Here is a 15,806-nt window from a genome sequence, read left to right on the forward strand (position 1 = left end):
GCACTAAAACAATCACTGAGACTTATTGTACGCGTGAGTGAGTTAGCATTTCGCGAGCTATTCAATTTTGGATGTGGAGAGAGCTCGAGATGTATACGTGAGTCATTGTATAGCCTTACTATAAGAAATCAAACTAATGCTGGATGATCTTTAGAAAAGGGCCGTGCATTTATATGATATAGATACTATTATATATACATATATATGTTCTACATACTCTAGTCTCCACTATTGGGAACTTTAACAGTTTCTAACGCTATACTATAGTTATCTCGACTCTTTCAGCTCGGAATGAAAGGTTATTGTTCAGTTTAAAAGAACCACACCTTTTCAGCTTATACAATTTAATTGTTCATTTCAAAGTAGATGCTAAAAAATTACGTTAAAGAAAGCCGTGTTTTCGGCATGTACGAATTTGTCAGACCTTCACTTGAGCCGGTTTCAAACTCTAGAAAACAATCCCCAGGACCGCGGGTCGAACAAAAAGTTCCCTTTGTTTCAAAACCATTTGCGCTGGTCGAGAACTCGTTTTCAAAGTAGAAATTTCCTGTCGACTTGGTTACAGCCGGGATAACTTTCCTCAGTGAAATCAGGCTTTTTAATCGGACACTGCGTGACTTGTGGAATTGATCGTTAGACTTCGTTAATCAGCTTAGAAAAACAGGCCTAAAACTGTAAAAAAAAACACCTACCTGAATGCAGAGTACTTCTGCTAAACATGTATAAACGTGTCGTACGTATTTGATGAATTCAATAACATTTTCTCCCGAAGTAAATGACTACGAAACTATTTAAACTATTTCGAAAACACAAACTTCAATAATCCCATTTTGAAATGACCGTACGCCATTACTGCTTAAATTACTGCTTAATTTGCAAGCTTAGACAAAGTTTTTTTAATATTCGATCTCATTTCACACCTGAACGAACTCTCTTTTGTCTATATTAAACCCTGCATGCCAAATATGGTCTAAAGCACTTGAGCAACTGCAGTCAGTGAACAACTTCAATTTCGAAGTTGTCAACAAAATATTTGCAGAGTTGTGTTTATATAGCTCGGTGGAATCGTGATGCGACTATGTGTGCACTATATTTCACCTGAAGCGATTTCGTATTTGTTGGTAATATCGTGAAAGTATATTTGTTGGTTGAGTTTAATAATGAAAGATGGAATTCGAAACGCCGAACAAGCAAACGTTGGTCCGTTTAGTTCGAAAGTGTCTAAGCGAAAATTCGGAAGGTTTTATCGAAAGGGATCAATTTGTTGATTTTTGTTCAGAGCTTAGCGTTAGTACAGACGAATTGGACAGCGTATTTAACGAACTGGATAGCGACAAAGATGGTAGAATCAGTGTCAGCGATTTTACTACGGGCTACGAAAATGTTGCAACGTGTAAATCGCATCGTTCGGACGAGACAGTAAATGGCGTAATCGGTTCATTCGATAAATCTTTGTATGAATGTCAAGTAAGCAGTCTTGAAAGTCCTATGCAGGTTATAAGCACTAGCGGGTGAGTATATAAACGAATTAACTATGGTTTAATACGATTTTAATCTTCAAGGTGTTCGGGTGTTCACTGTTCACCTGTTCACGGACACTAACGATTCTTATATCAGGTGACGTTGTGAGAATATCTCATTGTAAGTCGATGCCTTAAATTCGCGTTGTTTGGTAAATATTTAAACAGTGAAAAATACAGACGGGGACTTTAACATTCGAAGCAATTCCCTTAGTTTATAGTTCGTGATTATCCTCGTACAAAAGGCTATCCTCTTTCGATATAAAGCTGAAACTATATAGCTCTATATAAAATTCAGTCACTTCAGTACTCTAAGATAAGTTGTGAACGCGTTTGAGCCCACGACTAGAGACACTTTACACATTAAACTATACCCTAATTTCAAGGTGTAGAATCTGGACTATATAGTTATCTTAAAATTGAATTAGATATCTAGTCAATTAAAGGCTTAGACGAGGTATGCATAATATATTCAGCACAATATATTCTCAGTGACATTGTAATCGTTTCGATTGGGAATAAACCAAAAATATTCAAGGCCATATATGCTCAGTTAACTTACAGTTAAAAAGGCAAGCCAGGAAAAAGTCAGTTTAAATTGATAACTGCTACTGTGCATATATATATGTATATATATATATTACAGTTATATACACTAAACGCTATAGAGATAGTTGATTATATCGTTATTTATCTTGATAATTCCTGTCGATCCATGCATGCATGTTTGCGATTAGAATTTTAAGTCAATAAGTAGGCATTCGGCTTCAGCTTTTTATTAGTGTTTGGTAGATGATTGGCAACTGGAGTTTGACAGTTATTTATTTAATGATCAGTTGACTAGCTGTTTTTGTTTTCAAACTGTTAGTTTTAACGTTTGCATGCAGTACGTTACGACCGCCAATTATCATGAAACATACCGTCTGTTACCCGCTGGTGTTTTGTGGTAGCTCTTATACAAGCCTTAAAGGCTTAAACCGTAACCTTTTGATGGGTTTCGTACTTGCATGTTGTAATAATTTTGACGACCTTTTTAAAATTATAAAGACCTGTTTTTCACCATTGTTCGGACTATAAAGGCAATGCCTCAAATGGCAATGTCTCAGAATCTATCGGTTATCTAATTATTAGCCTATATATACAATTGAAAATCAGTGATAACGGATGGTCCTTGAAGGCTGTTGCTTTTATCCAGGCTCACTCAGTGTTTCTTTGAGCCAGCTATAAAGAGAATTATACAGATATATCTATCTAACAGCTATAATTTCAAAGAGTAATTGCGTAAATATAGATCTATTATTCGTGGCGGAAAACCCGGAAAGTTTCGATGGTTCTGGTAAAGGCCTTGAACGTATGCGTCTGACGAAGTTTGTGTATCCCATAGCGACACCAAAGGTGTTAAGAGATACAATCTTGAAGTTACTAGGGAGGGTTACAAAGAGTACCCTTTCTTGATAATAAGAGAAACTTGTATTATACAAGTTTTTTTGTAAAGTGTCCGGCTATTTGAAAGATCTATATAATGACCGCCATTATATGATATTGATCAGCGTTTTTTAAGCAACTCATCCCATTCAAGAGAGGTTTTTATCATGTGATTACTGTGTCAAAAATTATCCGTGCATAGTATATAGAACTTCATATAATATCTATGACTATATATCTATGACTATATCATTTTATATATAGCCCTTAATTATATATAGTTTTGCGATATAAACGTCTGCGATTCTGCGAGGGTATATTTTATTTAGTTATCGTCGTATAGGTGAGAACTTAAAACCTTTATGTTGCATAGGCTCTCATATTTATTATATACTATACGTTTCCAAAAGTTCCCCTGGATGTCGTGACGATCCATAGGTTTTGCCGAACTCTTCTTCAAAGAGCTTATAATAGGTATATATGCACATGTGAATGAGTAGTCTCTTGTTGGATATATATAATTAAAAATACAGTTATAATCAATAATAATAAAGTTGTAATCAAATCATTGAGTTATGATAGCGAAAGAATGCAACCTGCTTGCCGAAAATTGGATCGTGTGATCCTAAGTCGGTCAGCCGGGTTAGTTCAGGTCATGCAAACACGTTTTAACAAAAACCGTTATTCAGGACAAACAATTGCATGTGGAATTTTAATGAGTCATTGTTTGACGAGTGTAAGGGAGAACAATCGTCGCGTGCAAAACTGGAAATAAATCTTACAACGAACATTGTGTAAAACACAGCAAGAGCACTTTCGTATAGTTTGCGAGAATATTATTTGATATTAATAAACACCCGCAATTTAATGCACTCATGAAGATAACTTCGTTTTACCATTCGCGATGATCAAACCAGCTTTCCCTATACCGGCCAGCATGCATATCTGCAAAATAATTAAATTCGTTAAATTCGTTAAAATTGTCTGTGAGGTCATTCCGTGCGTCCTCTTATAGTTTATGGCTCTCGACCAATGAAATTGCTTGAATTCTTAACATTATTATTTCTAAAAGTCAGATATCAAACATTGCATGTCCTTGCGCATCCTACCAGCAGCCATGAGCGACGTTCACCTAAAAGTTGAAACCACAACACTTTCCAATTTTTTCTTTTTAGCTTGTTTAATTGAACTCGTCAGTTATAGTAAATGTTTCCACACTCTTGACAAACTATTCCAGATTCAAACGATTCCAAAAATCGCCTATATTGAACACTGGCATGAATGCGACGACCTTTTTATGATATTCATATAGTTGTTTAGAAGGAGCCGAACTAATCTTTCTCTCTTTCTACATTCCAGTCAACAGTATATCTCCGAACTCTACTACAATCTGACGAACTCCAACCAGCCAGATCTTCTAGATCTGTTCGAGAAACACTTGGCAAGCGTTGTTAAGGAAATCAAGGCCAAGGCCGGAGGAACCAGAGATTGGAAGACGCATTGAAAGGTATTGTTGAGTGCGATACTTTTAATAAAGTGTCTTTATAAAGGATTAGCTTTTGAGAGTAGATTTACTTGCAATTGCAATATTAGAGTGAGAGAATTTTGACCATTCACTGTAAACTATATGAGTAAAATTATCAAACATTTTTTCCATAGGGCAACCAAGCAACATGCAAGACAAGTTAGTAATTTGGATAGGGAGGTCGAGCAGCAGATGGAAAAACTGGAGACAAAAATTCGTCAAGAGGTGAGCATTGAAAATCAAGAATTTTTTTCATTGAAGTAGACTGCTGCGCATTCATAGACTGCTGTCCGAGATGATATGGACATCATTCTTAGCAATGCATGGTCTTTCACTTTGTGTGCGTGCCATTCTTTTCTATAAACAAAGCGATAACAAATTCATGGAAAAGATCATGATAGTGTTATCCTCTGATGGCGATCTCTAAGTAAATCTATAGGAAAGAATTTCTAGCATTGAATGCAGAGTTCTTGAAACACTCTAAAATACCAGTAATCTATCTGAACCGATATACAACAGGACTGGTCTGGCCTTTTTCTCCGTATAAAGGAAAGCGCCCTAAGTTTCTTCATTTCTATAGTTCCGCAAAAATGATAATTGCTTTCCTTTTTAGGAGAAATCTTCGTACGAAAAGAAGCTGTCTGACTTCGAATGGCAGTTGGAAGGGAAGGAGAAAGAAATCTCAGCGATGAACAAAACGATTGAAACGCTTCAAACGCGACTTGACAAAGAGACGAGCAAACCAAACACTCGTCGAGAAGAGTTTGAAAATGTCGCACAAGAAAATAGATACTTGAAAAGTCAAGTTACGGACTCTCAAACGACACTAGCGTTGCTTAGGAGCGAACTTGCCGAACTTAAAAGTCAGTTTGTTGAGCAATCTGACCAATTACAAAAGGAACAGAACAGAGCCGAGGGCTGCGTTCAGGAATATGATAATTTAACGAGACAGTTACAGCTGTTGCACGAGGCGAACCAACGCCTGCAAGATGTGAATGACGAACTTAGAGGCGCTCTTGAGACGAAGAAAAACTCAGCTCCTGAGAGGAAAATCAGCTCGGAAGTTCTGAGGATGTCTGGTGTTTTTCCTGATCCTATCGTGTAAGCTTGATATCTCTCTGTTTTTGTAGCGATCTGTACAATTCTGAAGTTTCTAGCCTGATTTTACAAATGTCTTAAGCCCGGTTTAACTTATTCGCGATAGCCATATTGTCGGTGGACATAAAATGCTTTGCCAATCGAGAAAGATAATCTTCTTCATTGATCATCGACAACCGTGAATAATAAGTCTCGACATATATAGACCAGGCTTTTAAATACACGTAGTAACTGTCTAACTTCAGAGATATAACCTCCCTCTACTATTTTTGTATAGAAATCATGGGTTATCGTCCAGTTTGCGATCCAACACTTTCCCGCGTTCTAAATCTGCCACGCCACCGTTGGGATCCAGGCACGCCGAGTACCACGGTGCTGATTTTAACGACAATACCTTTAACGAGGATTCGTTATTCTCTGAGATTCACCGAGCGAGCACGGTACGTACTACGATTTTTGAAAATGTTAGAACAATATGTAGCACTAAAAGAGCAATTAAATTCTCGACAGTATGTCATTGTACGAGTGACTTCAAGCTTATATGTTATGATCACTTAAGGCTAGTTTCCATGCACCCAGGAAAAATCTCCTTTGGATCGGAACGGACAGGAAAAATTCTTTTGTCGGCGAGTTCTCAGGCGGCGTTGATACAAAGGAAACTTTCCTGTCCTGTCCGATCCAAAGCAGAATTTTCCTGAGTAGAAACTTTAGCCGCAATTTAACTCGGGAAATACTTAAAAAGACTGCATATATTCATATACTGATTTCGACTGACGTTTATCAACCTTACTTGACGTGCTTTTAAATTTAAACAGGCATCTAAAACAGATGAAAAAACTTTGGGCAAAACGATATGTGACGACAACGTTACGAAAACTTACGACAACGACGTAAACAAACCAAATCCTAACAAAACCGATGTGAACATACAGACTCAAACATACAACGAACATGAGCCAAGCGCTTTAGCTAAAATAATGAATGCTCTTGCGACTAGAAATAGGAACACAAAACCTGTTTTTAAAAATGCGTATTTACACGAAATCGATGTAAAACACTCCACAAACAACCCGAACTCTGGTAATCAAAGCAGCACGGATATTTCGCCTTCTAAGTTTCTCGGTTGTGATGATGTAATCGAATGCACGTATGGAGAATTTGAAAATGATCTGAAAGCGGGCATTGACATTTCATCATCCTCGGACTCGTTTGTCCAATTTCATGAATCAAAGTCTTTATCAACGGAGGTATAAATTACCTTTTATAGCTATATATAATGAATGAAGTCATCTGCATGGAACAGAACTTCCGCTTGCCCTCTTTTATACTGAATCGGACCACAGGAATTAATCAATAGACCTTTTTCATGATACCGCCAAACGCGGAAAGTCTGATGTTACACGAAGTTTGATAGTTTTGTGGAGCCAATCAAATTTCGTGTAATATCAGACTTTCCGCGTTTGACGTCATTATAAGAAAGGTCTATTATATTAGTAACTTTATCGGTGTGTTTTGCGGGCTAAAATGAGCAACAATAAATTAATTTCCACTTGCCTCGTGGAAGATTCAGAAAACTCCCAAACAACATTACAACTCTAACACTCCAATCTCCGTGCAAACATTGCTAACTCAAAGTGTATTACCATTGAAAAAATGGAGGACTGCATGCGGTGGACATGTTTTTATTGGACTAATTTGAAACTTTTAATTTGAAAAATTCTCATATAGCCATACAAGTCAGACTCTATAGACGAAGATGACGATGAAGCATATGGCACGATGTCAAAATCAAAGAAAGCTCAAGTTCAGAGACAGATTCAGATTCTCGAGTAAGAAATCGTTTAATTCTTATTTGCCATAGTTTTGTTGGCATTTGCATGTATATATTTACCCTCGTATGTCGTATCTACAGTCAACGAGATTTATAAGCAGCCCGCGATAGGATTCCGCCTGCTCCTCGATTGCATAAGAATTCAGGGCGGTGCAGATGGAAAGGTGGATCGATATACAACGCTAGTCATTTGATAATGATTCTTTGGTAGTAATGAAATCATCCCATATTTGCACCGGTCTTGATAAATTAACGTGACAGATCACGAGATTATAGACTTTAAAATTTATCTTTTTAGGGACACGAATAAGCGACTAGGTTCAAGTAATGATGAACTAAGAGTTGCTCTGAAGGTACGTTCATATCTTATAACACAGAGTTTACATTTTGACATGCAAAAATACATTGCTTCTTCATTCTATTTGCAGATGATGGCAAGAAGTGGGAGCTTTCGCAAGGTAAAACCTTTAAATACAGCGTTTTCATGATTTAATCCTGTGTATGACTGAGTGAACTTAAACAATAAGCTCACATAAACCTGAGGAGACAATCGGCATTTCTTTTGCTACCATCCCTTAAGCGCTCAGAGTTTGGCCAAGGTTTTTATAAGACAGTCTTCACTAATCAACTGTATACGAGCTGATGTCGTTTTTTATCGTTGGTCTATGAAAATCTGGAGTTTTTCTTTTCAAAAATTTATTGCCTTTACATTTCCACATATATTATACTTGGGCATCATGAATTAAGCTTTAAAGCTATAGAAACGCGATAATATATAATTTTTTTTTATATATACTTTAGCCGAAAAAGACGTCATCTGGAAGTCGCCGTCCCCACAGTTTCCATAGCGACTACAGTTCTCTCTCAAGTAACAGAAGTAGTCGAAGTCTTTCACCAAAACAGTAAGTAAAAGGGAATTCAGCCAACCTTTTACAAGTGTATACACCCACCTGCACAATAAATTTTCACGAAGATTTAACGGAACCCCAGGTCCACAAGGCTTCACGTTTGTATTGAATTAAGTTCCAATCTTGGGTTGGTTAATTAAGGGGTTACATTTGATTCAAGTTTGAATTTCTTTATATTTCAGCCAATCTTACATGTGTTTTCTCGAATTTATATATGCAACTGAGCTAGTTAGACTCGTCTCAATTATTTTCATCTAACGTATTCCTTTTGATATTGTAGAAAGCGTTTGTCCAACGGAGATATTGGTGAGGCCACAGATGAATCAACGACTTATGACGTTGAAGAAGAAGAGAATGTCGGAACAGTAAGTGAGAATGTCCTACATTTATTTATTTACCATCTTGCTTCCATGCAGGGTAAATGCATGTAGAGTGTATAAATTAAATTGAAATACTGAATTAAAATGCTCTTATATTTTTAACAATTAATGGCAAATTATATGCTTTACATTCCGCGCTGTAATTTGTTCCGATCACAGGAACGTACGTTATCAATTAATATAATCATGTTTACATACCGTAATAACACTGAATTGTTCTCAAAAGAAATCAGTCAGGAATAGCACGAATATGCGAATATTCGTTTTTCCCAATTATTTAGGTGACTGCAGTGTAGTTTAGCATGTAGGAGACATATTTTAAAATTTCCTCCTATATAAAATACAATTTATACAGGTACCTAAACAATTTTAAGTGGAATCATGCAGGGTTTGGAAATGCTACAACAATAATTTCCTGCAAGCACACAGTACATAACCCATAACGAAACATTAAACACTACGATAACCATTTAACATGTGTCGGAAATTTCTGTTGCATTTATTAAATCCTAAAAAAATTACAAAAAATAATCTTAACTAAATCATACTAACCTAAATGTCCAGATCCGATTAAAATTTACCCAGTTCAGCTACGCGTATAAACGGTAAACTCTTACGCCTATAAAAAAAACAGGATAAAAACTGATAAAATTTTAAACTTTTTAACATAAGATTGTCGAGGAGTCATTGAAAGATTTGGTTCAATACTCAAAAGAAAGCGAGCTTGCTGTCGACCAATCAACTGATGATTGTAAAATTGAAAACACGACTGACAATCAAAATAATAGTCTATGTGAAAATGCGACAGAAGTTCCAGAAACGCTTGGAGCTGGATTGCAAAAGTCTAGTTCGAATGGAGATCAGGTTGATCGGACAGACTACGATGCTTGTGTGGATCTAGAGGATCCTTCAAACGAGAGAATATTAAACGGAAAAAAAGTAAAGACTAGATCTAAGAGTTTGGAGATGTTTTATATTGAAAATTTTGCTCACTTAGACAGAGATGAAGGTAGTATGTCTGACGGAATTCGCCATGATCAGGATTTTGAGGAAGAGCGATTAGAGGATTTGTTGCAAAATCTGGTATTGGAAGATGATTGCTGTGATATTGTCACTGAAAACGATGGCACGGTAGACAATGGGGACAAAAGCAATTACGACAACACGAACAGCCGTGATATCGCAAAAAACAATTCTTGCAATGGGAGCAACGAGGAGAACAAAGGACTTTGGGAGATAACAAAGGCGTTAAACGCTTTCGAAGTGTACAAGAGTCAGACATCGTTGAACGAGTTAAGTTGCATTGAAGAGGAGGGAAGCAATGAAGGGGATAGCTGCAGTCAAGAGGAAAGGGAAGAAGAGGGTCTTGTGGGGAAAGAAAGCAAAACTAACGCCTTGGAAGAAAGGTTGGTTTGTGCGAATTCCAAGGAGGATGTACAAAATAGAGACAAATCAAATCGCAACAAGCACAATGATAGTAGGACTGAGGCACAAAAAGGAGAAAAAGGGAGAATTGAAAAGAAGAAGGATGATCAAAAAGATACAGATATGGATTCATTGGAAGATGAAGAAGGCTCTGAAGATGAATTCTCAAGTGGGAATGGTTCCGCGGAAGGGGATGGGTTAGAATTGGAACCATTGGAGCAAATGAAACTGGATCAACGCGAGTTGGAAGGAAACAAAAACACGGTTCCAAAACACCAAACATTCACTGAGAATCGTCTGGGGAAGGTCAAAAAAAGATCACCAAATGAGAGTTTCGAGGAAAGTAAAATCGACGATCAAATGAGCAATAAACATGGACTCGTAAACGGGGGAGGGTTGGATTTAGATAAAGGGGCGCAGAGGGGGAAAGTTTCTAAAGAGAGGGAGCTACCAGAAATCAGACATCAGGAAAATGGACTCGAGGAAAATGGACTCGAGGAAAATAGACTCCAGGAAAATGGACTTCAGGAAAATGGACTTGGTGGTGAAGATAGTGAAGAAGATGATTTTGATGACGAGGAAAGCGAGTTCGACACGGATGAAGAGGACAAGATCAGGGTGCGAAAAGGAGGCGATGGAAGTGACAAGGGAAAGAAGAATTTGTCGTTCAATGAGAGTTTAGAATATGACGATGACGAAAGTTATGATGATTCATATGATGAAGAGAGCGAATATTCAAGCGACGAAGAATTGTCAGACTCCTCGACTGAACAACATCAAAAGGTAGAAAATAAATCATTCAAACATTATAAAACATCAGTACTCGAGTAAACACTGGTAATCAGTTCGTTAAACTAAAAACCTAGTTCCAATTATAATAAAATAAACTTCATAATTAAAGAAATCTAAACCTAAATCAATCCATGTCTTTTGCAACATTTTCGGCCCTCGATTTGACGGCAAAGCAAGAAAGATTTGCTACTTTAACAATTCCTAAAATAATTTAATGAGGGGAATTTAATTATGTTTTTGAAAATGGAGAGTAACGTTAACTTTCCTCGTGTTTCATTTAAACCATATTATTGCAATTTAGGACCTTATTAAGCCAGTTTTGTTTTCGTTGTTGACCTTTATGTAATATTGTTTCTTCTATTGTTTCAGGATAGCACGGCAACAATGAATTCAGAGACAATCGCTGAACTTGAAACTCAGGTATGCACCTATAGAATTAAACCACTCGGTCGAAGTGAAGAGTATTAACAGATGAATTAAATCAATGACATGGAAGATTAAGTCTGGACCACTTTGTTAGGTTTTAGCTTGAACTTCTTTCTTATTGTAACAACACGATTTAGTGCACAATTTTTTGACATCATGTATAGTGGTAACTTGTGAAATGATACGCTGTATCATATACACTGTAATGACATGTACACGAATTCAATGTGACCCAGTGACATCACTGTTTATGAACCGGCTTTTCGACGACGATTGTATACCTATTTTAAATTTTGCTTCTTAGTTTAAGAAAATAACAGAAAGCAAAGATGAGGAGAAAGACACTAAGAGTGACCTTGATGACGACGACGATGAAGATGGAATGGATTCTACTGAATTGGCAGAATTGGTTGCTATGGCATCGGACTTGACTGACGTCACCGACTCGGAATCCGAGACGGGAAGATCATCAAGTGGCAATAGAACTGGGGAGATATCGACCATGACTGAAATGAACGGTTCTGTAAGTTTTAAGATAAGGTTCAATCAGTTCTCAGCTATTTTCGATCTTTTGACTTTACGGAGAAAGAAAATCAATTCTTATATACCATAATTCTTTGACAGCCATTTTGCATTAGCAAAAACGGAGGTTGATGTTAAATCAGTCCAGTGCAGGATCAGTCTTGTCGGGTCTCAGTCTCCCCAAAGCTCGATCAGTTGTATTTTTTCGCTCCTGATCTGTTTTCGCCGGGGTTGACGACGTGACACGTGTGTAATTTAAGTCACATTTTGGATCAAACAGATTTGGTATATAACAGTTATAATTCTTCATTTTTCCTATTTTCTCTTTCTTAGCCGAGCTACGCCACCCCAGAGAGAATGTACAAGCTGGTCTTGGCCGGAGATGCTGCGGTCGGAAAGTCAAGTTTCATTCTTCGTCTTTGTAAAAACAAATTCCATTCCAGTCTCAATGCGACACTTGGTAAGTGGAACAAAACCTACTGGCATATGAGTGCACTTTTCATGATGTTTTTTGTCATTCCGTTGAGGTTTGGGATTTGGTGTATGCATGTTTGTCTGGAGGTATGTCAAAGCTTCGGAAAGCAATAATCACAAACTGACGCTCTCATTTGCTGTTTCCAGGTGTTGATTTTCAAGTGAAGAATCTCAAAGTGGATTCAAAAACTGTCGCACTTCAACTGTGGGATACCGCTGGTCAGGAGAGGTATTGTAGAAATTTTACTCAGGTGTTTCATTCAGGTTCATAATGTCCTCAAGTGCATGGGTTTTGTTCGTTTGTACGCTATTAGATAAATTTGCTCGAGTCATTTTGCAGATCGCTCGTACCAGACTATATAAGCTCATCACAGTCCGATTGTATAGCTAATTATTTTGGGGATTCAGACGCCAAACGTTGTTGTTGAAAAGAGATCGGATTTTTTATGAGAGTCGATAAATGTTCCAACTCTTATCAACTCATCCTAAATCTTTCAGATTTCGTAGTATCGCAAAGTCATACTTCCGTAAAGTGGACGGTGTACTACTCTTGTACGACGTTACGTGTGAGGCATCATTTGTTAACATCAGAGATTGGATGTCCACGATAGAGGTAACTTCATTTCATTGTGTTTCTTCATAGAAATTACGCAACACGCAAGTTGAACGTTGAGCCAATACTACACTATCTAAAGCCCGCCGCACACGAGAGAGCTATTAGCTGAGGTAAAGACCACGCGTGGCTGTTAGCTGTGCAAGTTACTCTCGTGTTCGGATAGTTTTTCGTGTGGAATTCGCCACGAAAGGCAAGTTTCTCACGTATGCGGATGGTTTTCGGGCTGTGCTTACTGCCTTGCGAGGTCGTTAGCTCAGCTGATAGCTCTTGTGTGCGGAGGGTGTTAGCGGTACGTAAGACGTGTTAGCGGTAGTTATTAATCCCTGAGTCCTTGCATCCCCGGGTAAACATTCCATAATACATTTTTATTTGAAACCGCTATCAGTTAAAATCAACCGCAATGCAAAGCTCTAGGGATTCTTGATAAGGCGATCAAGTAGTCATAAATGTTTGATGAAGATTAGCTTGTGCTTGGTAAACAGTGTTCTGCAATTATAGCAATGTTAGTTTAATAGACAGACATATAAACAAAGTTTTCATCTTGAAATAAGAGTTCAGTTTATGCCCAGCACAAGGCACGTAAGCCATACCAAAGTTACATTTATTGACTGTTATTATATCATTATATTGACTACTGGTGTTTATTTTACTAATTATATTATCATATTGACTATTGATGTTTATTTTACTCGTTATATTAACATATTGACTATTGATGTTTTACTCATGTTTATATTAAAGAAACCATAATGTTTTCACTCCAAAGTTCATCCAATAATCTTAGTGGTAATGTCCGTTTAAAGTGGTAACGCTTCATTATCTTATTGTTTTTTATATTGTTTTGCAATAGGAAAGCTCTCAAAAGAAAGTCCCCATCATGCTTTGCGGAAACAAATGCGACCTTCGTGACGAATTTCTCATGGAAGGAAAAAAGGTCATCTCGACGGAAAGTGGCCAGCGGCTTGCGAAGGTATGTGTGAACATATCGAATTTAGCCCATAAATATTTTGTTTTCTTCCTTCTTGCTAGTATCAGCATCCAATTTATAAGCCAGGTTTTCACCGTAGCTCCTCGTGCTATGTGCACACGGTAACGTTTTCAAGCGTTTTCAAATTCGTTTTCATGCCCGAACGGTCTCAAAACACCGTCAATTTACAAATGATAGAAGTTAAAGCTAATTTAACATATTTGGGATATTTTCCTTGGGTCGTGTGGACAACGCGTCTAAACGATAAAAAAGACAAAAACGATTTTGAAAACGCTTAGAAACGACGCTCGTGTGCACATAGCCTTAGACTAATTGATTCCTAGCGATATAGTATATTGACTGCATGTATAATAGAAAATTCACCTTATAAGGGGAACAGACATACTATTACATACTAAACAGCCAACTAAGGCAACCATTACTTTCGTTATATCATGTAAAATGGTAAAATGTACATTAGTATCGTTTTGGTAATCCCCAGTAACTATACGAGATAATCTTGGCATGCATGACAGTTGACATCTATACATGAGGAGCATTTTGAATTTGTTTCTCAAGCATCGGGGCATTGCCAACTGTAGCGTTGGCATAGCTTCAACACGTTAAAATAAATGTGAAACACAATTGTATTTCCTCCATTCCTTTTTAAGCATTATGACGCGTTGTTCATCGAGACAAGTGCAAAGGATGGAAGCCGTATTGAGGAAGCTTGTAAGGAACTCGCGAGGTTTGCAAAGAGTTTAATAATATTCTTGGCCACATGTTTCATTTATATAATTTGCTATGTTCATGCACAGGCGAACGTACGATGTCTTGTTTTAGCCCAAGTTTCTCCATATCAAAAATTCATTTGTGTGTGTTTGGATAACGAAAATAATGCCTTAAGGCTTGAGTCAGTGCACAATAGACGTTTTTTAAATGATTGGAAATTTTATGCACTCCATATAGGGTTGCAAACAATTCTTATATTCGAGTTACCTAAAATCTAAGAAAAATTTTCCACTTTCGAAACTCCATTACGTCTTTTTCTAAAAATGCACATAATTTTGCAATGATTTGCACGTTATCAAAAATTAGACTCCATGATTGATTAATAATTATCGAATTTGAATTTAGTTTCTTGTCTAACAGAGTTCTCACCTCATTGGAGAATGAAGAGATCGAGCAGAGTGGTTTGAGACTTGAGAAACCGGAGAAGGAGAAGAAGAAGCGTCCATGTTGTCCCTCGTAACGATCCATACGACGAAGCTCGTATCCGGATTATGCTGGTCGACGATTGAACGAACCACAGCCAGCCAGGCTTTTCACGTCGCAGTTGACGCTTAGAATAATTGAGACAAGATTTGTAGCAATGCACAAATGGAAAACATTTTGCGTACATCCGTTGGACATGCGTCTGCCGTTGAACCACAATCGGTCTGGTATAATGATCCAGAATATTTGACTCTTAGAGACACTTCAACCTTGAAACATTCAAGGAAACATGTTTGAATTTGAAACCTTGATTCAAACTACTATTGTGAATACTAACGCAACATTCATCGTATAACCAATCCAACAATGTAAATGACTCATTCGTAGAAAGGAGAGTATATTTAATTTAGTAATTTTATTGGATTTCAAAATAATATAGATGATGTTATTTAAACATTTGTGAGCATGTAGTATGTGAGCGATATATATGTGGCAACAGTGATCACTGAGCTGGTACTTTTGTTCCCATGCAAGGCAAGTATATAACTTTATAAGCATCAGAAGCATCCAGCCACGTAGTGACTAACTCTCCAATTCTACTGTTTGTTATCGTTTTGTTCTATTCCATGCTACCATGAATCGGAACACGAGTAAATAGGCTAATGCGTCATCCGAAATACTG

The 15,806-nt window shown here is 37.3% G+C and overlaps 2 protein-coding genes across 3 annotated transcripts; both read left to right on the forward strand.

Moving 5' to 3' along the window:
- Positions 1 to 988: 988 nt before the first annotated feature.
- On the forward strand, positions 989 to 4,449 carry LOC114537778 (ras and EF-hand domain-containing protein-like). Its single transcript, XM_028558871.1, has 2 exons — positions 989 to 1,511; positions 4,305 to 4,449. Exons 1-2 carry the CDS (start codon positions 1,168 to 1,170, stop codon positions 4,447 to 4,449), a joined length of 489 nt encoding a protein of 162 aa, XP_028414672.1. The 5' UTR covers positions 989 to 1,167.
- Positions 4,450 to 4,608: 159 nt separating this feature from the next.
- On the forward strand, positions 4,609 to 15,550 carry LOC114537759. Of its 2 annotated transcripts, none has more exons than XM_028558852.1 (17): positions 4,609 to 4,695; positions 5,084 to 5,571; positions 5,846 to 6,008; positions 7,297 to 7,397; positions 7,698 to 7,752; positions 7,828 to 7,857; positions 8,201 to 8,301; positions 8,588 to 8,672; positions 9,360 to 10,895; positions 11,274 to 11,324; positions 11,635 to 11,853; positions 12,186 to 12,312; positions 12,474 to 12,555; positions 12,825 to 12,939; positions 13,793 to 13,912; positions 14,581 to 14,657; positions 15,047 to 15,550. In XM_028558852.1, the coding sequence occupies exons 1-17, from the start codon at positions 4,663 to 4,665 to the stop codon at positions 15,159 to 15,161; spliced, it is 3,498 nt and encodes a 1,165-aa protein (XP_028414653.1). In that variant the 5' UTR covers positions 4,609 to 4,662; the 3' UTR covers positions 15,162 to 15,550. The 2 variants fall into 2 exon arrangements, with proteins under 2 accessions (XP_028414653.1, XP_028414654.1); XM_028558853.1 differs by having other exon boundaries at positions 15,062 to 15,549.
- The last annotated feature ends 256 nt before the right edge of the window (positions 15,551 to 15,806 follow it).

This window comes from Dendronephthya gigantea, unplaced genomic scaffold (genome assembly GCF_004324835.1).
Source record: "Dendronephthya gigantea isolate DGI-Jeju-01 unplaced genomic scaffold, DenGig_1.0 000164F, whole genome shotgun sequence".
Taxonomy (NCBI): Eukaryota; Metazoa; Cnidaria; class Anthozoa; order Malacalcyonacea; family Nephtheidae; genus Dendronephthya; species Dendronephthya gigantea.

Coding starts and splice junctions, on each gene's coding strand:
- LOC114537778 (XM_028558871.1), top strand. CDS start 1,168: ATGGAATTCGAAACGCCGAACAAGCAAACGTTGGTCCGTTTAGTTCGA. Junction 1,512..4,304: donor CAGGTTATAAGCACTAGCGG/GTGAGTATATAA, acceptor TCTACATTCCAG/TCAACAGTATATCTCCGAAC.
- LOC114537759 (XM_028558852.1), top strand. CDS start 4,663: ATGGAAAAACTGGAGACAAAAATTCGTCAAGAG. Junction 6,009..7,296: donor AGATTCACCGAGCGAGCACG/GTACGTACTACG, acceptor ATTCTCATATAG/CCATACAAGTCAGACTCTAT. Junction 8,673..9,359: donor AAGAAGAGAATGTCGGAACA/GTAAGTGAGAAT, acceptor TTTTAACATAAG/ATTGTCGAGGAGTCATTGAA.